Source organism: Dermacentor albipictus, unplaced genomic scaffold, assembly GCF_038994185.2.
Source record: "Dermacentor albipictus isolate Rhodes 1998 colony unplaced genomic scaffold, USDA_Dalb.pri_finalv2 scaffold_18, whole genome shotgun sequence".
Lineage (NCBI taxonomy): Eukaryota > Metazoa > Arthropoda > Arachnida > Ixodida > Ixodidae > Dermacentor > Dermacentor albipictus.
In genome coordinates, this window is record NW_027225572.1 from 7227560 (window position 1) to 7252934 (window position 25375).

The window sequence follows — 25375 nt, forward strand, 5'->3', positions numbered from 1 at the left end:
GGAACCTTATGTATTTTAGGAAGGAGATAAAAGCGGCCTGCTTTTTTGTTCTTGAGCATCATGAAACGATATGCAAACTGCGTGATTATATCCCTGGACAGGAGCTCGCCTATTTTCCTTTGGACAAGGTTGTTGTAGTCTGAAGTTGGGCCAGAGTCGAGTTTTCTGCGATGAGTGTGGTTGCTCACATATTTGGAGGCCTCATTGTTATACTTCTGTGTAGTCCACATTACGGTCATGCCGCCTTTGTCTGCTCGTTTTATTACAATATCATTTCTTTCCGCGAGCTCTATAGGAATTTGGTACTGATCGCGGATCAAATCTTTGCGTTTGAGGCAATGCCACATTGACTCCAGAATTCTCTTTGAGATTAGCTATATGTATAAATGAAGGCATCGGCATTGTGCGGCTTCTGGTGTCCACGTGCTAGCTGGTCTAGGACAGTCTCTATCCTATTTTCCTACGTCTGGCCTATCGAAAAAATTGCTTGATGCGCACGCGCCTTCAAAACCCTGTTTTATATTTGTGGAGTTCGTATTCGTTTAGTGAGTCCTTCATGGGACTAAACGTAAGGCCACGTTACTGGAGATCAACTTAATCGCCACTTAAACTCTGTATTACGTCTACTACGTTGCTACATGGCTCTGGATGCTCGCTTGTAGCATTTTATGGTGGAGCTACGTGCTGTTGGGTTCATACTAGTTTCCTTGGGCGGATCTGCAGCTATATTAGCTTTGTGCTGGTGATTTATCTAGTAAGTATTTCTTCCTAGTTTGACGAATTATTCGAGTTTTGTTTTTTCCGGTTCGGATGAATTTAGGCTCTCTAGCTGATCAGTAAACATAGTAAGTTGTTCCTGGCAGTGTTCTTCGAGAATATCCAATAGAGAGAGCGATGCATTTCCTTAGACGTGTACGAAATTCAATAATAGCCTGGACAGTAAAGCGCTGAGGGTAGATCTAACCTTAATTCACCGATATTCTGGGATTTCTCTTTGCTTAAAGCAGCTAGTCTAAGCTTTTTGGTGAAATCTGTAATTTGTTTGTTTGGTGGCAAGTTTGCGGGATCGGAGGAAAGGGCGAGATTTGTTGTTGCGTGTGGTCTCTTTAGTGCGTTGTAGTCATTTCTGTTTGGTTCGGGCGTTCCTCCGGAGCGAAACATCTTGCAGTGATGTCTTTTTACGCCTTATTTGGTTGTCGAGGTTGGTAGCGATGTCTTTCTGTCTATCTGCTTGCTTGTTAGTGTATGTAGCTGTTTGCGTGCAGGCTTCACGTTGGCTTGTGGCTTCTGTATGAGCCGGTGCTGTTCAGGTGGTGTTAGTTCCGCGTCAACCGTCTGTATAGATGCTTCTTGAGTTCTAACTTTGGTGGAACGTGCGCACGAACCGGTGTTGACGATTTCCGGCGTATATTCCTGTATTGTAGATAACTGGGACGGGGGCTTTACTGGCTTTGTTGGGTGCGTTGGTTCAAACGAGTTCCCGAGCCTTTACTTGATGTTATTAGCAGTTGACCTTGACGCCATAAAAATTGTGGTCTAGTCCCTCCCGGTTGAGTAGAATTTCTGGGTCCTGGAGTATTTCATCTTGGTGGATGACATCGACGTTTTTGTGTTGGTTTCCAACGTCCAGAACAAAATCACTGATTTTACGTGTGCCTAGTGCGTGAGCTAGGGGTGCCTCTGTTTGTTGAATAAGTCGCCTGCGTTTGTTTGCGGTCCTGTCAAGATTATTTCTGCGTTTGGTCTGTTAGTGTGCAAATCATTTATGAGCATTTCCATGGCCTTAACTGCATTCTAACCGGTGACGCGCTTTAGGTCAATAATACCGCAATGAATGCCGAAATGTGTAATGTGCTTTCGTGCTGCGGCAATGCGGTCTCGGATGGTGTGTGCAGTGGCGCCACTCTTAAAGCTAATGTGTTGTGAATGCTGGCCAGGCAGGAAGTGTTCGTGAATGTACTTGTTGCTACTGTCGCCAACTAATGCTACGTCTGCCAAGGAAAGCAAACCACGCTCACTTTGTTCCTTCATCTTCCGTCGGTCGAAATCCAGCGAACACACTGGGAAGGCAGGAGATGGAAATTCAAGACGATGAGGAAAATGTGAATAAGGTCAAAGCGGGAGCCAGCGCTTCCATAAGTGGAGTTCATTTTTTCAATGGGACATATGCTTTCCTTGCCGCAGTATATGTATAGGTAGGGCTCTTGTAAAGGGAAAAGGGGGTAATATGGGTGCGTGAAACAATGATCGAGAGTGTGTTATCTTCGAGGGTGTAGAATTCAAAAGAAAGGTGTGTTATTCAACGTCGGTGGAGGAATGTGAGGAAGCGCAGTGTGTCAGCCGGTCGTTTGTTTCTTCGTGGAAGGGGCCTGGAAGAAGGGGGGGGGCATTATCTGCTTCGCTGAAAGTGCATGAGCTATCGCCTCTCCTAAAGAGAGAATAAAAGAAGTGGCAGAATATGATGCTTGTGGAAAAAAAATTTACTAAAAGTGAGAAAATACACAAATCAAACAAAAATAAAAGGACAGGAGGAATGAATACAGAGAAAAAGGAAGATACTAAGTAGACCCCAATGAAAAATACCTTTGTGCTATTGCCTGCAGCTTGAAATTTAGCATAGCAAATAGACTTTAAAGCTCGCTTTGAAACGTATATGCCTATTGGTTGCAATTTCTTGAACTTGTGGATGAGATATGATTCTCTGCCTTTTCTGCCTCGCGCAGAAGGCAAACTTGATTCGGCGAGGTAGGGTTCAAGCTCATAAATGTTATAACCTCGTTCGTTCGGACACAACTTTTAGTTGTGTCGGCGTGATGTGCGTTTAACCTGACGTTCATGATCAGTCCCGTTTGACCGATATATTGGTTCTTACAGAAGGCGCTCTCAAGCACATAAATCACACCGGGACTAGTGCGAATACACCTAGTTTTCACTTCGCGTGTATAACTACTTGCGGTAAAAGGCATGTAGGCATTCACGAAGGCATAACGGTCTGCTGGCGCTAGTCGTGGTAACTGATGAGCATTATTGGCGCAACAAAAGACACGCACCGGGGATAGTTCGTCGACAGTGGAAAGCGTAAGTTCTGGCTAATTCCTACCTCATCCTAATATATGTGCTCGCAGCGCAAGGCTGCACGGTGTCGTATTGAAGTAACTCGTTGTGCTGGCTCAATCCGTGTGGGAGTTTCGTGGAATCTCGCTTGAATCGATGACACTTGTACAAATCGGCAACAGATATTTAATACTCATTTTTGAGGGATGTTTATTAAACAAGACATACGTTCCCACATTTCACAAGGCATCTTGCGTTTACTTTATGAGAGTGCGTGTTGCACAGACGACGGCTTTGATGAGGGCTTTCAAAGGTGACTCGCAATCTTACTTATTTATATTACTCAATAAGAGAAAAAAAATCCGTACCAAGAAAGCGCATGGTTGATCAAGAAGCAAAAACAAATATCGCACTGGTTAGCGCAGGCGGCGTAACCACTATTAGCCTACGGCGCATTGCCTTCGTATCTCTCGCATGTGTCTGGTCGTCGACGCGCCTTTCACCTCAGAAATTTATAGCCTGCGTTAAAACTACGCGTGCCCGAAACCAGAAGTGTGGTTCAGTTGTCCACCTCAGCGGTTTGGTGCGCTGCAGTAAATTCGGCCGCTGGGTTCTATGGGCGATTTCACACTTGTTAAATTTGTTTCTATGCTTTTCGGGAGCTACACAGAAACAGTAAAACCGCAGGTCAAACCACCGAACGCTCACATGCGCAGCCAGGCTTGCTTGCTTCGGTGTTGTATCTGGCGTTTCTGGCGTGTCATTAGCTTGACGCAAGGTTACGCAAAAAGGATAGGTCTCAAGTTATAACTTCTTTTATACGCCAAATTTATGCGTATTATTGGGAAGGAAGAAAGCAAAATAAAATGTTGCGTGTTGTCAAATTAGGCTCTTTTTTCTGAATGCTCACGTCAGGTAACGGATGTGGTGAACACTATGTCCTGACGTCTTTCCTGTTGCCAGTTCTTGCTGAGTATCCTCTCTTGTTGAATTTGTTTCTGTATGGGTAACCGTTCATTGCTCGAGGATGATTGCTGCTACCTCCAAAGTGATTGAAGAGGGGCTGGGGTCTTATTTGTAATGTTGTGCAGTTCATCTTGTTATAAAGTGTCAATTATTAAATACGATTCATTTTGTTCATTCGGCGGCTCTTCGCTAGTATCAGTTCTTGGTGAGGGCTAATCGCGAACGCAAACAAGAAACCATCCACTTCAGGGTCGAATTCAAAAACGCTGCTGTGCTTGCATTAGATGCACGGTAACTAAGTCAACGCGGTCAAAATTATCAGAGGCCTTTGCACAATGACATTCGATATACCTTACGAGCTGCTTTAAGCCCTGAAAGAGACTGAAACAATTTTGGTAATTATGTACGAACATACCGACTCATTAGGGTAGGTCTTTGTAATCATTATTCGCCGCATTTCAGTTTTCCGCGCAAAGTGTATAATTTACTATAAGGTTTTAAAATGCAGATCGGTACCGACCGCAGCACGTTACTCGGCTGCGTTTTCATCCGCCCCTGACCAGGTGACGCTGGGTGACCATATGGCACCAGTAGGGCGAGGTTTCCGATTGGCTACCTGGTTGCATCACTGATAACTTTTCCAACTTAAGGTCGAACAAGCGTTCGTAATAGCTGGAACGTTAGTTAATGTGTTTCAATAAAAAAGAAAGTAACAGAAAAAGGAATGCACATGGACAACTTATCACTTAGGCATTTCGGGCACACAGCAAGTGTCGTCTGCTTGTGTCTCAATGTGCTCCGTGCTGACGCCAGTTTCTGGGCCGGTTTTTGTCTCTATCTGTTTTTTCGCGAGCACCATGGATCGCCATTGCATTGTGCGCTGTAAACGTAACGATCGGCGACTTGTCACGCTGCGTCATCGTGTCCCTTCTGCAAGGCAGACATGCAAATGGAGTGGCTGTAGCGCTGGTTGCCGGCATCCCATGGGCATCAGCATATAAACATCTGCGGCCGTCACTTAACGCCAAAGGTTTACTATATACCACAATAGTGTTTCGCATGTTCGGCATTCAGTTAAACGCAGGTGCAGGCGAACTGGGGCTGGCCATTTTTACGGGATGGGTGGAGGCGCTCACCTGAATGGCTTTGCACTGTACAGCCACGTGGTGGCACAGAACTCAATGAAACATAGAACCAATATAGCACTGACTAAATGCATTCTACTCTGCTGCTGGTGTAAATTTTTGACCGTAGCGTAATCATGAACACGTTTTTTTTTCTCAATGTTTCGAATGTTTTACACTTGGTGCCTTATAACGTAAAAAATATTCCAATCTGTCTTTATTCCAATCTCCTGACGTGAAATTTGCTCAACCACCCACGCAAACATGGGGTGGTTACTCGCAGCGTTGGTTGAAAAGCCCAGTCAAACGCGCTTCTGGTTGATAGGAAGTCAGTTTCTTGTGCATATAAAACGAATAACATTGCCTACATTGAGCAGATTTTGTTAAACAATGGGCTGAGAATAGGCGGAGAGCACGCATAAGTGGAGAAGGTTTCGATGGGGGCGAGTCAGCGCAGTGAAAGTAGATAACCAGATGAGGAGGGTGGTACCAGCGTCTGCGATTGGTCCGCTTCCCCCTTAGGTTACGGTCGCTGGTAGAAAATCGCGGCGGCATGCAACAGAAGTTTATAATGTCGCTAAAACGTATCCTCAGCAAAGTAGAGATGGTAGATCAAGTTCGTATACGTACCGAAAGGTCTCGATTGAAATATGCTTCGACGCAATATCTTTTATAAACTGCATACAAATCCATTCTCCCAAACAGCATAGAGTAGCCAGTGCCACGGCGACCGGCGGACTATCATCTTCCATATCTTTCGGAACAGGGCAGTCTCCGGCTATTCGGAAACATTTTCAGTTTTCGGCATATTAATTTGTCTTTAATTCATACACTCCACTTTAAAGCGGTGAGTTTTCGCGTTTTTACAGCAAAAGTTGTATAACTAACCTTCCGTAGTTTTTTGGGCGCCCGGCGACAGAAACGAACTTACGATTGCTAACAAACCCATACGGGTGCAGTGTGGTGGCGCAGATGGCAAAATGTGGAACAGGTTAGAACATTCGCCCTGAACAATAGCGTGACGTCAAGGTTATCGCAGTATATAAGCACGAGAAGTATCGGCGCTAAAAACAGCTGCGTAATTCATGGGGCGAACACGTGTAGTTCGTGCACCAAAAGAACAACATGCGTGCGAGGAGCGCCAGAGGGAACAACAACGAGAATATAAACGGCGCCGGCGCGAAATGACCACCGGCGAAGAATGTTAATCCCGTGGTGCTGAACGAAAACGAGATTCACGAGCCCGGACACCTCCGAACGAGCAACGACGCCACACTCGTAACGCAAAAAAGGACAACCATTGCCCTCTGTGAAGATCGATGGCAGCGAAAGCACTCTGCTTTTCTTTTGAGAGCTTTGACTGTCGTCAGCTTTCGCTGCGCTTCTATCTTCACTAATTGAAATGGATGTAACTTTTGTGACCCCGCATGACAGACTGGCAAAATGGGCGCTGCCCGAAATAGTTTGACCAATGGCTATTGGTCATAGGACGCTTTTTTCGCTAATGGTGAAAAAGGCGTCAAATCAGAAATTAATTTTCTTTCGTTCGGCCTTACCATGCCTAATAACAGTGCACATATGATATCGCATGGGGCGTTTTGCGTGGTTTTCGGGACGTCATGCGACAGACAAACGCACTGGGTGGTGGTTTGAACTTTTTTTTACCAATCGTGGAGGGCTGATTGCAGTATTGGAATATAAAAGTTAGGAATAGCTTTACGTTCCTTGGTTAAAAAACTATTAGCTCTTTGTTTGGCTGGTTAAGCTCTGCGCCACCAGGTGGCTGAACTGTGCAGACCTATCTAGATCTATCAGGCCGCTCACGTACGTGTACGCTAGGGCTCCTTCATCACATCAGTACTAGTATGGAGGGGCTTTAGTTTACACCTCCACTTACCCGTGAATACGCCTAGCTCGCCTGTGGCTACCGAAATACCGGGCATGATCGGTGCTGCGACAGAATGCTCGAAACGCACTCTTCTTCAATAGATCTGGCTTGGGATCGACTACCAGGCGACTAACGGAGAGGTTCGAGAGGCTTCATGCGCTGCTTCCGCGACAGCCGGAATTAGACGACATGACGTCCCATCATGACGCCGACCCAGTAAAGGCGGAGCTTAGCCCCGATCACTGGTCACTGGGGGAACAAGTTGAGGCAAAAATGCGTGGGTAGGGAGGAGTGTAACTTGTAATCATCCGTAGGTCTCAATATGAGGCGCTCCACACAAATTGTGGTGCGAATGACACACTGTAGCTGCACCCAACGCGCCTACAAAATTTTTCCGAACCGTACCACGGTCTCTTTAAGCCCCTTATTTAAGATTAGGTCTCGTGAGTGAAAGAGATGGCATAGCCTTTCGTTTACCTTCGGCTAGTTTAGGATACTCTAATGCATGAAACACCAGAGCCATCTTGTGATCGTCGAAGCGAAGGCTCATTAGAAGCCAAGTTAATCACATTAAATTTCAGGCTAGGCTGATTGTTAGGAGTGAAAATGGAGCGAAAGCTACAGCCGAAACCTTCAAGCTTCCCTGATCCGCACTGATTCCCTGATCCGTACAAATATCCACTACTGCGCGAGCACAAGGCACAGATTTGGGACGGGAAATCTGTCTGGCGAGCATTAAACGCGGCAACTTGATGTAGTACAGTCAGTGCTACAGGTGCCTTATCATTCGCGCATGGGCAAATGCTAGTAAATCATGACTACGCGGTAATGTGTCCGAGGGGAAATGCCAGCAAAGGCCTTACTTCTCATAAACCTTGTTTAGCTTACAATCCAGTGCCCATTCCAGAAGTATCACTGTAACCAATCTTTCATATGAGTGATTGCGACGTGACGAGCATGTCATTCATTGCGCAGTTATTCTTCTCGATTTGTAGGTTCATATACGCAGCGTTCGTGGGTTGGAAGATTCACTACGCCGTTGCTTCAGTATTCGAAGAGATTGGTATGTACACGGCTTTCTGTGACTATTGGTGAACAGGAGATCCGGGTTGAGATTAGTTTTGAAGCTGCATCTTTGCAACTGATGACGTTGTTAAAGGTCTTGTTTCAAAGATGGTAAACATTCTTATTGTGAAAAGAGCGCCTCCGCCAACACGTTTTATTATGTTTTTCCCGTAATATATCAATTGTTTTGGAAGAACCAAGTTAGCTTTTTTACTTCCAACACCTGTGCACGTTACGTGTAGAAACACACTAAAAGTTAGTAAACACACTCGCTCATAGAATATAATTTCCCTTTGAGCTATTTAGCAAATAATTTTGGCGTGGGCAATTATGCTAATGTCAGCAGCACCATTTTGTGGACTAAAAAACAAAGCTTTGAACGCTTTCACTGATATAACGATAGTAGCACTGCACGCCTGCAGGATCGATTGGAAGGGCGATATTATGTTGCTCCTCCCCAATAGCACTTGATCGCGTTGCTCAATAACGTGCATACCGAATGTATTTTTTCAGCGCGTTCAGAAGGATCTATAATGAATGATGGAACAACAAAGCTGAGAGTCTCGTACGAGCAGTACCGAAAATGCATCATCCAACAGTACTCTTCCAAGCTGGACAAGTTACTTTCACTACCGGTGAGTCGGCATTCACAACAGTCCAAAGATAAAATAAAGGTAAAAAGAAAAAAACTGCATAAAAATATACAATATTCCTTTTTCACAGAGGACACTTTCGCCACTCAGCGGTCGTGCCAGTTAACACCACAGAATGAACAACCCCGCCTGAAGGAAAACTACAACTTATTCTACTTTACATGCAGCTAGGGGGAGTGTACTCTCGCTTTAGGTTTTCAAGTGAATTTCTATTGAATTTGCGTTAGGCTTCCCATAGCTAAATAAAAAAAAACTACCAATAAATGTGTATAATCCAGATTCGTTAATCCCCCGGCCCTAATACCTATTTCACCCTCGTCTTTTATCTCATTGACACGTATGTTCAGTCGTATAGTGGATATTTATAATAATAAGGTTTAGTGTCAATGCATAATAAATGTGTAAGCGTTTATATTCTTAACCAACGAGAGAATTGTCCCTCCGTCCGTCCCGTAAGACGGCCACTTTCGTGATAGCGCCCGCAGGAGCGGACGAATTGACCTTTGCGGTGCCTCTTGCTTCAGCGCCACAATGCTCATGGAGCACTCAGCCCATGCCTTAAGGCCAAGATATAGTCCGGCGTTCTCGGCGCGCCTGGCCGCGGCAGGCGAAGTCGGATACGCTGCGCTAGCGACGCCAGGGGTGCAAGAAATTTTTTTCCTCTAGAGTTCGGCGTGCGCGCGCAGCTCGAGGCTGGCGCCATCTGTGCGTCCGGGAGCGCAACTTCGCCGCGGCGAACAGCTGTTTACATGGCGCATGCGCATCGTTCGGGTAGCGCGCGCGCTTCTCGTCCCGCGCGCTGTTTGTGCGCTAAAATGAAAACTTTTGCGGGATGGCGTTAACTTGTCCTGACAGCCAGAAAAAAAAACATAAGGTTTTACGTGCGAAAACCACTTTCGTTCTGACCTGGGCTTCTTTAACGTGTACCTAAATCTAAGCACACGGGTGTTTTTCGCATTTCGCCCCCATCGAAATGCGGCCGCCGTGCCTGACAGCCAGAACATCGCACTCATATTGCTAGTACTTCGGCTACGTCAAAAACGGAAGCCGACCATGTATGTACATGCGAAAGCTATTCGACAAGCGCCCTCAACTCGGCGACTACCACCAGCTAGTACAGGGCTGCGAAATGCAGCTTACCTGTGGCGAGACCACACTGCTTTCGTATAGCTTCCCACGCGTTGTTCTTGCGCTCTGTGTCGCGGTGGTCCATGCGTTTCACATCGTATACACATGGAAGGTTACAAATCGCTTCAAGCAGGCGCCCTCACTCGCGCTGTCATCACACACGGACGTTGAAAAAACCACAGGCGCACTGTCAGTACGCGCACCGCAGGCCGCCATTCTGCCTTCTGCTCGCTGCCGCTACAGCGCGCAGTGCATTCTGGTCTAGCGTCAGCCGCGTGAAATAGAACATGCTCTATCTCCGCGCCGGCGGCGTTGAGTTCGCCAAGCGCGCCTGGGCACGCCGGCTACGCCGTGACGCCGAACTGTAGAGTGCGCGTTTTTCACCGACGTCGCTTAACCGCGACGCGCGTGGCCGCGCGCGCGCGTTACGCCGGATTATATCTTGCCCTTTAAGGGCCGTTTATAGACCGACGTAACGCACGCGCGCGCGCGCGCGCGCGCACGCTACGTCACGTCGGCGAAAACGACCCCTCTATAGTCGGGCGCACCGGCGCAGCCAACGTAACCGGCGGCTTCCAACGCGCCCCGACGGGCCCGGCGCCGATATGGCTCCGGAGCCATTCGCGCGTCGAAGTCGGCGGAACTCTCGCACCACAATGCATTGCGCGCGAAGAAAAAGGCGCCAACACAACTCCGCAGACGGCTTTTGCGGGCGGCGCGCGACTTGGCGAACCTTCTGCGCATGCTCCAAAGATAGCAGCCTACGACGCGCGCGTTGAAGTATAGAGGGGATGGCATCTCGGTTGGCGCAACGCAACCAACGTAGCGTGACTGACTGCGAACGACGCTCGCCCGCGCGCCGATAACGTCGGACTATAAACGGGCCTTTACTCTGACACCTTCACAGACCGCTCTCAAGGTACTGGCCCGCGCGTCTCTTAAAGGGCCGTTTATAGTCCGACGTAACGCACGCGCGCGCGCACGCTACGTCACGTCGGCGAAAACGACACCTCTATAGTCGGGCGCACTGGCGCAGCTAACGTAACCGGCGGCTTCCAACGCGCCCCGACGGGCCCGGCGCCGATTTGGCTCCGGAGCCATTCGCGCGTCGAAGTCGGCGGAACTCTCGCACCACAATGCATTGCGCGCGAAGGAAAAAGGCGCCAACACAACTCCGCAGACGGCTTTTGCGGACGGCGCGCGACTTGGCGAACCTTCTGCGCATGCTCCGAAGATAGCAGCCTACGGCGCGCGCGTTGAAGTATAGAGGGGATGGCATCTCGGCTGGCGCAGCGCAACCGACGTAGCGTGACTGACCATGAACGACGCTCGCCCGCGCGCCGATAACGTCGGACTATAACGGGCCTTAAGTAAGCGGCGATAACACCGCGCGAACCTATCAGAAGTCGGCACTCTTTGTCGGCATCGCAGTTGGCCTTGAAGGTGCTGCCCACGCGACGCTGTCATACGAAGCCGCCATGTGATTGCGTTTCATGACGGTTCATAATTGTTTGATGTGGTTGGATAAGGCACTAAAAAGTGATAATGGCTTATAATGATCGGAGCATTATCAGCGCCTCCCCACCGGGCGCCGCCACCCGCAGTACTTGACTTGCCTCATCAATGCTCCTTGCGCGAACATCGACACCAGTTTGTGTCGCCACTACGCTGTCGCTAGTACTGCCCTCATCAAGTTTCCTAGCATTGATTATTATACCGGGCTGCGTGGAGATGAGAAAGTGGCACAATGCTTACGCATAATTACACTCCAACCGGGGTTTATGAACGCATTCTTTTAACAGCGCCGCTGTGGAAGCTTTAGTTCTGCTGTGCAACGTTAGCAAAAAACTAAGCCCAGCTGCGCGGCACCTGGCGTTGCCTAATAATTGCATACGAGAGCACCGAGTCACGTAACATGCTCGCACCCTACGTGCGTAGGGCGGAGACATGACATCCCAAGCGAGTGAAAGCTCAGAACGGCTGGCGCGGCGACATATCTGTCACCTCCTCTACTTCCTATGACGCGCCGCTGCCTTGAGAAGACCGAAGAAAGTCCGGAGGTCCGAAGAAGACGCGGCTTACCAGGAAGAGCACCGCACTGCCAAGCGAGAAGGGATGCGTCGTCGCCGAGCTGATCCCGAGCACCGCAACGAAGCTGCGGCTCAGAAGAGGCGACGCCGAGTAGAGGATCCCCAGTTTTAGTCCAGGGAACGCGATAGCCGGCGCCTGAACGCTCGATGTCACCGAGAAAGCGATGCCCGTCGGCGACTCCTGGAAAACTTGAAGCGTCAAGCCCGCCGAGACAACTTAGCAAAATCTAGCATAAGCTCGCAAAAGCTAGAAACTTAACCACGCCTACCATATCCTCGCAATACCTAGAAACGACTTAGCCAAGCCTACCAAGAACTTATCAAAACCCAGCATAGCCTCGCAAATCCTACGAACAACTTAAGCAAGCCACGTAAAAGCTAGGTGATCACATGCTCCGCTTTTGACTCCAGCCATGTACCATTAGTGCAAACTGCGCAAGCTTTTTTCTTCATCTCGAAACGAAAACAAAGACTGAGAAACTGTATAAAAAGCTGTCCCATACAGTTTGACAAAGTCCATCCTCTATCATCTATGTAGCAGTGAAAACAACATAGAGTACAGCAAAGTAGCGATTGCACATACGAAATGAATGGCTCAAACCATAGACTGAAAAAAAATTTAATACGTATGTTTTCCCGTACGATTTCTTTAACTCTCGCTAGCTACATTCAAACAAGTTCTAATTGACAGGCTAGTAATTGTTTAGGACAGAAGTATGTTGTATTTGCTCTATTCTACACATTAGGCGATATCAAGGCACTTCCAGATTTTCAGTCTCTTGCGGTATGAATAAGTATTTGTTCTTGTAGCTGAGAGAAATTTCACAGGAGGTTTATATTATTTTGCAATTCCTGTAAACAGAATACTCAAACATATTTGTTAGTGTATTTTCTTGCAGCTGTCTTGAGGGACGTCCACATTCGGCGCTCAAGAGGCTGAAATATAAATTTGTCGAATAATTTTTTTACCCTGTAAATATGTTCTAAGCTAGAGTATTGCCATACTGGACACTAAAATGAAGGTGGGAACCACACAGCGAGTTATACAGTAATAATTTTATGGGCTTCTGAAGGTCAAATTTAACATGGCCTACTATAGCAAAATCAAGAATGGGGCTGACGGAGCCACATACTACGGTATAAAGGTTATCAACACGTATTAGGTGATTCAGAAAGCCTGGCCAACGTTTCGATAGGAGGACTTATCGTCGTCAAAGGCGGCCTTGTCATAATCAGCATCTTAGTTTTAACGGTTTAATAAAGTGACGTCTCGTGAAGTCGCTATCATTGGCAGCTGGCTTTAGAGGGACAGACTGAAAATGAACGCTGTCGCCTGACGTCTCTAGGCGTGGTTTCTAAGACGAACGGACCATAGCGTGACAGTGAAAAGGTGGCAAAAAAGCAAAAAGGGAGGAAAAGAAGTCAGGAAAGAAAGAGGACATAGGGGGCTGTTGGTGGAACCACAAGTTAGGGAGCATTCAGGGGTGTCGTTGGTGGCATGCGGTTGTGGTTTCAGAAGAACCTGTCAGCCGGTCAGTACGCAAGTAACAAAAATACATGAGTTGAAAGAATGACTTGAGTAGCGTAGCAGCAATGCGTCGGCTGATTCTGAAGGTATTAAGATGGCGACACGGAATCTGTGGGCAATAGATGAGGTAGTCAAAAGGCAGCGATTCGGTGTTTCAAGGGATGGTGGCCTCAGTGGCTTGGCGTTTACAAAAGTGGAGCGACCCTGTGTGGTCGAGGCCCCGAAAAGGTATCCTGGCGTTTGGGGCTTTCGAAAGTGCCTGTGCGCGTCTTTAAAAAAATAGGAGTAGAAAAAAAAAGCGGAAGAAAATAAAGCCTAGACGAACGAATGGGGCTCTTGCATTGCCCAGGGGGCGCTGCGAAAAAGGTGCTAAAAAGCGCCCTCTATTCTAAAATCGGTCGTACCAAGCTCGGTCGTCTGCTTCGGAAAGCACGTTTACAATATGGACCCGCCACTTTCGGATGTGTTGTAGCACGGCCTGCAGCGAATATCGGGCGCCGAAGATTTTTTTCAGGGGTGCTACGCTGCGTAAAGGCAAGAAATTATGCAGCGCCAAATACGTGTACGCCGTTCAAGAATTAGGCGGCGAAGTTTTAGCACGGTGTCAATCGCAAGTGAAGCGAGTCGCGTACGAAGTGGAATACAGGTAAGGTTTGCACGCTAGCTGCTAGGTTCAGGCGCACAAACGCGAGAAAATGCGTGCTATAAATGAATCCACAGCAGCGATAAGCAGACATCATGTGTACGGAACTGCTCGAGCACACGACGGTACGCGCCGCGATGTACGAACTGCTCGAGCGCACGGTCGTATGCGCCGCGACGGCAGCGGTCTTTCGACATGCCGCGAAACGGCGGGCCTCCTGCAATCTTTGTTGACTGCATGCCGCTAAACAAGTAGTTATGCCTGCGTTGTAGTAGCGGCCATCTGTCCCTTTTAGTAACTGGTAATAACTGATGGAATGCAAGGTATGAGCTCGCACGTAGTATACGTGCGAATCGTGCTGCAGCGCGAACTCGTGCGCTGCTCGCTTGATGTAGCTTTTAATGACAGCGCTCGAACATTGATGTGCTGCAATCAATACTGCCTCGCTGCGCTGCCTCAACGTGCTGGCTTGAGATCAAGGATGAGTGCATTTAACTCTCTTAACCTGTGGTGCTCGTAGTGGAGTAGTGAATGGTCATCGAATGAGCCCGACCATTTGTGCCCATTTGTACACATCTGGTCACTTCACCACTTCGCATCGGTCTAATTGTTAATTGTCGCTGTGGCCGGGTCTCGAATCGTAAATTACCAGCCATGCCTGCTGCTATGTCGGTCTGCTGTCGGTGCAAAATACCAAAATTTAGAACGCAGATAATCAAGCAAGCTTCAAGACAGGCGAATCGGTCAGCATGGCGCGAAGTTTCGCTTACTCAGCGCGACGAACTGCAGCTATGTAGCGCGCCCGACGCTCCACTTCGTGAGGCCTTGAAGGAAAACGGTAGAATCTGATGTTGGGGATTCAGGCCTTCTTGTTCATGGCAGCCCACGACGCAGAAGTAATGACGGTGACGCCTTTTCGAGGCTGGGTTAGGTCTCTCCGGATCGGCGTCACCGATTCCGTCTGCTCCCAGCATTACGTCCCACGGGACACGGAGAGTCCGTTTTCGCTAAACTATAGGCTGCGGCGAGCTCGCAGCGTGGTCGGCATGGTCTGTGAGAAGTGACGAGCCTTTTCGCACTCGCAACAGGGCATAAAATAGTGCGAATCGACGCAAAATTCGGCCTAAAACGTGCTTCGCCACAGCCAGGGCTCAATACGACCCAAGCTGGTACGACCCAGATGTCGTTTCCCGCGCCGCCACCAGGCGCTGCGACTATACCTCAAACTCCAGCGCAAGACGCCCATAGGGGAGTGACAGGTAAAAAAGCGGCAGGGGGGAGGTGTGCCTCAGATATGGGCTTGTGTAGTTGATATATGCGTCCATGCGTGGACAAAATAATAAATTAACTGGTAGGTGTACAGGGAGGAAAAACCAGAAACGGAAGAATATGGGAGATACGAATCGACGTTAGCTGCTGGCATAACGTTTTTTTTTTGCCTGGGAAATGATGCGAGAACTTCAGATTTAAATTACAGCTTTTAGCGATTCTAAGATGCCACGTGCCAAAATTAATTCCTGTCTGCTGTAGGCATTTAAACTTGTGTATGAGGTGTGATTGCATCTACTTCCTCTTGCGAGTGAAACGGCAATTTGATTTATAATGTATAGTTTTGCTTTATTCAATTAATGAGCCTTCAACACTAATCTTAAGGTCATTCTTGTACAAGCGAGACTAAAGACAAAGATGAAGCCAAAGGTGTCCTCGTTTAAAGCAGTTCATTTCCTTAGGTGAACGAACTAGGGAATCTGATGGCTGTGCCTAGGCCAATCACAATCGTTAAATCATTCGTAAATCCCCCCCCCCCCCCGATGTCGCGTCATGCCTCTGGACTCCGCCTCCAATGTTGCGCGATTGCCTCCTGCATACGAGGCAACCACGCGGAAATCTGAGAACATGACGTTGACGCCATTTCCCCGGTGAGACATTAGCCCCTTCAAATAATTAGTGGGCTCAGCATGATGGTCAGCTTGTAGAGCTCTGGGGATTCGGGCCTTCACGTTGGTTACGGCATCTACAGAATTCAGTGTTCGTTTTCACCTTGAATGGAGCTCTTTGTTGGCCCGTCAACAGTCGGCACCAGGGCTGCGTCAATGTCTGGGTGGGCACTGATGAAGAGCGCTACCTACTGTGAAGCACCTATGGAATGCCCGTTGCCATTTTGAGACGTCACATTATAAATGGCGTACTTATTATGGTTTTCTTACATAGCGAAGGTCTTGAACCCGAGAGCTTTGATGCCTTTGAGTAACACAGCAGGGTATATTGGCCAGCTACCTACTCCCAAGGTCACGAACTACGTGACGCATGCTGTAAAAAGGGTTCTGCTAAGTCTGCCGCCGTGGCCATGAGTGTTAGTGCAGGCTAAGACTCCAGGTGCAGCGGTGGCGTAGAGGTAGAACACCCGCCTCGCGTGCAAGAGGTCCGTGGTTCAAATCCCGGTGCCGGCAATTTTCCACCGGATTTTAAAAAAAAATATCCGCGTGTTCATAAAATTGCATAAACAGGCCTGGAGTGTGGCCTGATCCCGGTGACCAGAACCGGTAACGCACTCCCTCACCAGAGCAGGATTGGCCACCCTGGTGCAGTACTTGGCCACAACCTCCTATATGAACAACACAATCAAACCCCGGCCCTCAGTCCCCAGCAGCTGTGAAGCAACTGACCACGGCGGCGGTCAGACCTGCCACGCAGCAGGGGGTGCTAAGAATCACTGGCTCCGGACAGGCCGCCATTGGAATATGAACCTGGCAACGTTTAACGCTAGAACGTTATCTAGTGCGGCGAGTCTAGCAGTGCTATTGGAGGAATTAGAGGGCAGTAAATGGGATATCATAGGGCTCAGTGAAGTTAGGAGGCCAAAAGAAGCATATACAGTGCTAAAAAGCGGGCACGTCCTTTGCTACCGGGGCTTAGCGGAGAGAAGAGAACTAGGCGTCAGATTCCTGATTAATAAGAATATAGCTGGTAACATACAGGAATTCTATAGCATTAACGAGAGGGTGGCAGGTCTTGTTGTGAAACTTAATAAGAGGTACAAAATGAAGATTGTACAGGCCTACGCCCCTACATCTAGTCATGATGACCAGGAAGTCGAAAGCTTCTATGAAGACGTGGAATCGGTGATGGGTAGAGTGAAAACGAAATACACTATACTAATGGGCGACTTTAATGCCAAGGTAGGCAAGAAGCAGGCTGGAGACAAGGCCGTGGGGGAATATGGCATAGGCACTAGGAATATCAGGGGAGAGTTATTAGTAGAGTTTGCGGAACAGAATAATATGAGGATAATGAATACCTTCTTCCACAAGCGGGATAGCCGAAAGTGGACGTGGAGGAGCCCGAACGGCGAGACTAGAAATGAAATAGACCTCATACTCTGCGCTAACCCTGGCATCATACAAGATGTGGACGTGCTCGGCAAGGTGCGCTGCAGTGACCACAGGATGGTAAGAACTCGAATTAGCCTAGACCTGAGAATGGAACGGAAGAAACTGGTACATAAGAAGCCGATCAATGAGTTAGCGGTAAGAGGGAAAATAGAGGAATTCCAGATCAAGCTACAGAACAGGTATTGGGCTTTAACTCAAGAAGAGGACCGTAGTGTTGAAGCAGTGAACGACAATCTTATGGGCATCATTAAGGAGTGTGCAATGGAAGTCGGTGGTAACTCCGTTAGGCAGGATACTAGTAAACTATCGCAGGAGACGAAAGATCTGATAAAGAAACGCCAATGTATGAAAGCCTCTAACCCTACAGCTAGAATAGAACTGGCAGAACTTTCGAAGTTAATCAACAAGCGTAAGACAGCTGACATAAGGAAGTATAATATGGATAGAATTGAACACGCTCTCAGGAACGGAGGAAGCCTAAAAACAGTGAAGAAGAAACTGGGAATTGGCAAGAATCAGATGTATGCGTTAAGAGACAAAGCGGGCAATATCATTACTAATATGGATGAGATAGTTCAAGTGGCTGAGGAGTTCTATAGAGATTTATACAGTACCAGTGGCACCCACGATGATAATGGAAGAGAAAATAGTCTAGACGAATTCGAAATCCCACAGGCAACGCCGGAAGAAGTAAAGAAAGCATTGGGAGATATGCAAAGGGGGAAGGCAGCTGGGGAGGATCAGGTAACAGCAGATTTGTTGACGGATGGTGGGCAAATTGTTCTACAGAAACTGGCCACCCTGTACACGCAATGCCTCATAACGTCGAGCGTACCGGAATCTTGGAAAAACGCTAACATAATCTTAATCCATAAGAAAGGGGACGCCAAGGACTTGAAAAATTATAGACCGATAAGCTTGCTGTCTGTTGCCTACAAAGTATTTACTAAGGTAATCGCAAATAGAATCAGGAACACCTTAGACTTCTGTCAACCAAAGGACCAGGCAGGATTCCGTAAAGGCTACTCAACAATAGACCATATTCACACTATCAATCAGGTTATAGAGAAATGTGCGGAATATAACCAACCCCTATATATAGCTTTCATTGATTACGAGAAAGCATTTGATTCTGTCGAAACCTTAGCAGTCATGCAGGCATTACGGAATCAGGGTGTAGACGAGCCGTATGTAAAAATACTGAAAGATATCTATAGCGGCTCCACAGCCACCGTGGTCCTCCATAAAGAAAGCAACAAAATCCCAATAAAGAAAGGCGTCAGGCAGGGAGATACGATCTCTCCAATGCTATTCACAGCGTGTTTACAGGAGGTATTCAGAGACCTGGATTGGGAAGAAATGGGGAAAAAAGTTAATGGAGAATACCTCAGTAACTTGCGATTCGCTGATGATATTGCCTTGCTTAGTAACTCAGGGGACCAACTGCAATGCATGCTCACTGACCTCGAGAGGCAAAGCAGAAGAGTGGGTCTAAAATTAATCTGCAGAAAACTAAAGTAGTGTTTAACAGTCTCGGAAGAGAACAGCAATTTACAATAGGCAGCGAGGCACTGGAAGTCGTAAGGGAATACATCTACTTAGGGCAGGTAGTGACTGCGGATCCGGATCATGGGACGGAAATAATCAGAAGAATAAGAATGGGATGGGGTGCGTTTGGCAGGCATTCTCAGATCATGAACAGCAGGTTGCCATTATCCCTCAAGAGAAAAGTGTATAATAGCCGTGTCTTACCAGTACTCACCTACGGGGCAGAAACCTGGAGGCTTACGAAAAGGGTTCTACTCAAATTGAGGACGACGCAACGAGCTATGGAAAGAAGAATGATAGGTGTAACGTTAAGGGATAAGAAAAGAGCAGATTGGGTGAGGGAACAAACGCGAATTAATGACATCTTAGTTGAAATCAAGAAAAAGAAATGGGCATGGGCAGGACATTTAATGAGGAGGGAAGATAACCGATGGTCATTAAGGGTTACGGAATGGATTCCAAGGGAAGGGAAGCGTAGCAGGGGGCGGCAGAAAGCTAGGTGGGCGGATGAGATTAAGAAGTTTGCAGGGACGGCATGGCCACAATTAGTACATGACCGGGGTTGTTGGAGAAATATGGGAGAGGCCTTTGCTCTGCAGTGGGCGTGACCAGGCTGATGATGAATGGATGAATGAAAGACTCCAATGGAAAGCCGTAGTAAAGATATAATGACCTAGAAAGTTGATAACTGTGGAAGACACTACTGTAGCTCGAGGGATGAGAGCATCACGCCAATGGGAAAGAATGCCTCGGCATGGGCTAGGTAGCCCCTAGAAAGACGTATTTTTTGTTAATTTCATTTGTCGTTACCATTTCTACATGTCTATTAAAATAATCAATATACCCAGTGAGTCTCTTTGTTGGCTGTTTTATTCATGTGTCTGTGACTAGGAGTAGCAGGGCCCCAGCTTCACCTTAATGTCACTCACACCACATATCGTAGCACACCAAAATTTGTATCAAAATTCAATGAGCTGCGGGCAAACTTTCCAACAGAATACAGAAAGTGATGAATAAAAAAATAGTGACCAGTGTTAATTTTGGCTATTCAGTCAAGTTTTCATAAGTGAATGCTCGAGATTGAAACCCGCACCACCAAGGGAGCATATTTTGCACAGCAGCAAGCTAAATGTTGAATTTGCCATTACTTCTTCCCGACCTAGCGAATCTGGAATTTCAAGTTTCGGCAGTCCGAGAAAATCAGCACACGTGAACTTTTACATAAATGTAGGAATCGTAGCAATTGGAGGTTTTCATTGAGAAATAAAAGCATGTGTGTTTGGCCTAATGCAGTATGCTCATTACTTACTTATGAGTTCATGGTTGCTGTTGCGTACGCCGATACCGGAAGAATTTGTCTTTCCAATGTCCTTCTGAACTCACGTACCATCTTGTAGCAAATGGCAGTTCTCATAAAAAGCACACTAGGGAAATATAGTCAATGGCAAGCTGTGAGATGAGGGCTAGTGATTAGAACACGCAGCCACAACGTCACCATTTATTGTATTGAATCAGGCGGATTAACCTTGCTTTCTATGAACATCCTGAACTATTAGGCTTATGCTATTATATTGGAGGCATTAATGACTCTGTTTCTCTGCAGCAATGCGCGAGGTGACAATATTGTTAGCCATCTCTAGACACCTCGTGCACGTAACTATAAACGTGGCGTTTAAGACTCTAGAAAAATAAATTATCCAGAATAATAGCCTCAGCCAGCGCCAGCTTTAACTGGGCGTTGTCTTTAAAGAAACTTAACATCTGCTGTGCTTCCCTCCATAGAGCATAGAGGGAACTATTACAGCGTTCTTAGTACATGTGTACTACTTGAAATTTCCCTAGTTCTAATGTTACTGTCCTTTATTTTATTCTATGGGTAATATACAAGGAACAGAGGTATAACATCCTACTTCCAATGTGAATGTCGTAAGTTCGAATTCTCCTCCAGTACAGTACATCTCGGCTTGGAGTGGCGCCTGAGATCGGCAAAATAGAAAAAATGCTGACAGCCAGTACGGTTATACTTGTCCAGGCGTAACCAAATTAGGAACACCCACTAAAGCGTCAGCAAAAGACACTCCGTCACCAGAACAGCAATTGGCCTCCCTCGGGCAGTATTCGGCCACTGCACGCCTCATGACACCCCCAATAAACCCATGGTCCACAGTCCCCAGCAGCTGAGGAGCAGCTGACCAAGGCGGTGGTCAGACCTACGATGCCGCAGAAGGTGCTGAAAATATGCAGGCTCGGACAGGCTGCCACTAGGAACTGAATATGGCCTCGTGTAACACACGAAGGCTTTCGAGTGAAACGAGATTGTTAGGACTCTTTGATGAACTGTGATGCATTCAGTGGGATATTATTGACCTTAGTAACGGTAACGTTAGAACAACTGGCGATACTTGTACAGTGCTGTCGGCCACGTCCCCTGCTACAGAGGACTTCCAGGTAGGAAACAATACCGGGCACGATTGCTAATCGACATGGACATAGCGGGCAACGTTGATGAATTGTACCGCGTTAATGAAAAGGCAGCAGTGTTCGCAATAAAGAAAATAGGAGGTATAGAATAAATGTAGTACAAATCTACGCTCCAACTTCTAGTCAGGATGAGGAAGAATAGAACAGTTTTATGGAGATGCTGACTTAGCGATGGGAAAAGTAAAAACATTGATACAAAATTGGGTAAAAAGCAGGCTGGTGAACAAATAATTCGCAACTACGGCATAGCTTCTAGGAACATTGTTGGAGGAATTCGCGGAAAGGAATAAGGTGCGAATAATAAATACCTTCTTCCAGAAGCGTGGCAACAGGGAGTGGATCTGCAAAAGCCCTAATGGAGAAGAGAGAATTATAATAGATTTCATGTTCTATGCCGATTTCAGCATAGTGCAGGATCTAGAATTGTTAGCTAGGGTAAAGTGCAGTAATCACAAGATAATCATATCTAGGATTTCGCCTAATATGAAAAGAGGAAGTGTGAAATTAATCAAAAAGAAACAAGTCAAACATGAAGCAGTAAGGGTAAAAGCAGATTAATTCAGGCTTGCTTTTTCAAACAAGTCTGCAGATTTAGACAAGAGAGATGAAGATGACATAGATGCAATCAATGAAACAGTAACTAGACTGACTTCAGAAGCAGCAATTGAACTGGGAGGTAAGGCACCTCGGCATCCAGAAGGCAAGCTATCACAAGTAACAAAAGATCTAATAAAGAAACGTCAAATAATGAAAGTGTCCAACACAAGACATCACGTAGAAATCGATGAACTATGAAAGCTAATCAACAAGGAAAAAGCAAGGGGTATTCGTAGCCTGACAAAGCAGTAAAAATGGCCACAGAATCAAATCAGTGACGTGAAAACTTGACATAGGACATGACAAGATCGTCATCATCATCATCATCAGCAGCAGCAGCAGCAGCATGGTTAAGCACACTGCAGGGCAAAGGCCTCTCCCGTACTTCTCCGACAACCCCGGTCATGTACTAATTGTGGCCCTGCTGTCCCTGCAAACTGCTTAATCTCATTCGCCCACCTAACTTTCTGCCACCCTCTGCTACGCTTCCCTTCCCTTGGAATCCATCCGTAACCCTTAATGACCATCGGTTATCTTCCCTCCTCATCACACGTCCTGCCCATTCCCATTTCGTTTTCTTCATTTCAACTAAGATGTCCTTAACTCGCGTTTGTTCCCTCACCCAATCTGTTCTTTTCTTATCCATTAACGTTACACCCATCGTTCTTGTTTCCATAGCTCGTTGCGTGGTCCTCAGTTTAAGTAGAACCCTTTTCGTAAGCCTCTAGGTTTCTGCCCTGTAGGTGAGTACTGGTAAGACACAGCTCGTATACACTTTTCTCTTGAGGGATAATGGCAACCTGCTGTTGATAATCTCAGAATGCCTGCCAAACGCACCCCAGCCTATTTTTATTCTTCTGATTATTTCCGTCTCATGATCCGGATCCGCCGTCACCTGCCCTAAGTAGATGTATTCCTTGACCACTTCTAGCGCCTCACTACATATTGTAAATTGCTGTTCTCTGCCGAGACAGGTAAGCATTACTTTTGTTTACTACAGTAATGACAAGATGTCTGCACTGAAATAAAATCTGGTTATTATCATTAGCAAATTCGAAGGTATAGTAAAAACAGCGGAATAATTCTATACTGAACTGTACACTACCCAGAGGAGCCACGCTACCGCATTTCGAACAAGCAACAAACAGGATGCAGAGGCTCCCTCGATAACTAGCCACGAAGTTAGAATGGCCTTGCAAGCAATTATCAGCGAAACAGTGGCAGGAGACAGGAGACTTAATCTAAGATGGACGAGATATGCTTGAAAAGCTTGCGGCCCTTTATACAAAGCGTCTGAGGACTTCAAGTGTTCCTGACAAATGGAAGAATGCCAACATCTTCCTCATACACAAAAAGAGAAACGTTAAAGAACTGAACATTATAAGCCCATTAGCTTACTTTCAGTATTGTGTAATGTACTTACCAATACAATTTCCAATAGAATGAGTGCAACACTTTACTTCATTCAACCAAGAGAACAAGCTAGCTTCAGAATGGAATACTCTACAATGGATCACTTTCACGTAATCGACCAGGCAATCGAGAAATCTGCTTAATACAATCAACCTCTCTTTATGGATTTCATAGAATATGAAGATGCATTTGAGTCCGTAGAGCTAGAAGAAGGTTTAGAGGCATTACGGAGCCAAGGAGCACAGGAGACTTACGTGAGTACCTTGGGAAATATCTGCAAAGACTGCACAGCTACCTTGGTCTTCCACGAGAAAAGTAGAAAGATGCCTATAAAGAAAGGGGTCAGGCAAATAGACATAATCTCTCCAATGTGATTCACTGCATGCTTAAAAGAAGTATTCGAGCTATTTAACTGGGAAGGCTTAGGAGGGAGGATCAACGGCGAATATCTCAGCAACCTTCAGTTTGCAGATGACATTGTCCTGTTCAGCAACACTGGGGCGAATTATAACAAATGATTGGGCCCTCAACAGAGAAAGTGTAAGAGTGCGGTCGAAGATTAGTACGCTCAAGACAAAAATAATGTCCAATAGCCTGGCAAGGGAAGAAGAGCTCAAGATCGCCAGTCAGCCTATAGGGTCCGTGAAGTAATATGCCTGTCAAGGTCAATTACTCATAGGCGACACTGAGAATAAGAACGAAATTTACAGCAGAATGAAAATGGGTTGGGGTGCATACGGCAGGCATCTCCAGATCCTGACTGGGAGCAAACCACCATTATTGAAAAGAAAGCTGTAGAATCAACGCATTCTACTCGCGTTAACACATGGGCAGAAATTTGGAGGTTGGCGAAGAAGCTCGAGAACAAGTTAAGAACCGCGCAAAGAGCGAGGGAACGAAATATGCTACGTGTAAGACAGGGAGAATGGTGTGGGTCAGAGAGCAAACGCGGATAGCCGATATTCTAAGTGACATTAAGAGGAAAAAATGGAGCTGGGCAGGCCACGTATTGCTTAGGACGGATAACCGGTGCACCATTAGTGTTAAAGAATTGGTGCCAATAGAATGGAAGCGCAGCCGAGGACGACGGAAAACTAGGTGGGGTGATGAAATTAGGAAATTCGTAGGTGCAACCTGGAATCCGTCGGCGCAAGACAGGGGTAATTGGAGATCGCAGGGAGAGGCCTTCGTCCTGCAGTGGACATAACATAGGCTGATGATGATGGTGACAATGATGATCATAATGAATTTACTTCAATTACGATGGGAATCTTCAGATAGAAGAGTCTCTGCTTGAAATTGTTTAAACTAGCTTGATCAGACCATCGGCGGATTGAGGTTCCTCAACTGATCTACGGTAACAACTTCGCCATTCTGTTCACGCTAGAATTGGAATAATTAGCTATATGGAAGAAATGCTCTTACCAAAAACTACACGTGTGAGAGGGTTAAAGTTGCACGAAGCGTTCTTTTATTTGAGGGTGAGACTGGTGTGAGCTAGCGGAATTTTACTTCCATTGGCATCCCCGCACAAAGGCATGAATGATTGTACAACGCAGCCCGTACAGCGCGGCGACTACTGTCGCTATTAATGACCTGTCAGGACCACGTCGAAAGACAATGAAGAGAAGCAAGAAAGTCATTTGGCAAAGTGCTCTACAACGTGGCTTGGCCACGGTTCAATATCAGCGGGCTACATTGTCAACAAAGATGACCAGCCATTGTTAGTCACTTTGTGATTGTGGGAGAGAGCCAGCGTTTCAATGCCCACTTTTTCAAAAGCAAGCTAGAAGGTAGCAGAAAAT

At 46.8% G+C, this 25375-nt stretch overlaps 1 protein-coding gene across 16 annotated transcripts in view; it reads left to right on the plus strand.

Annotated features, from left to right (window-relative positions):
• Positions 1-25375, plus strand: part of LOC135908735 (uncharacterized) — a 1076237-nt gene that overhangs the window by 992649 nt on the left and 58213 nt on the right. For all 16 annotated transcript variants that reach the window (XM_070529152.1, XM_070529157.1, XM_070529150.1 and 13 more), the window contains 2 exons: positions 8028-8095; positions 8611-8732. In XM_070529152.1, the coding sequence (XP_070385253.1) occupies positions 8028-8095; positions 8611-8732 (190 nt within the window). The remainder of the gene's footprint in view (positions 1-8027; positions 8096-8610; positions 8733-25375) is intronic.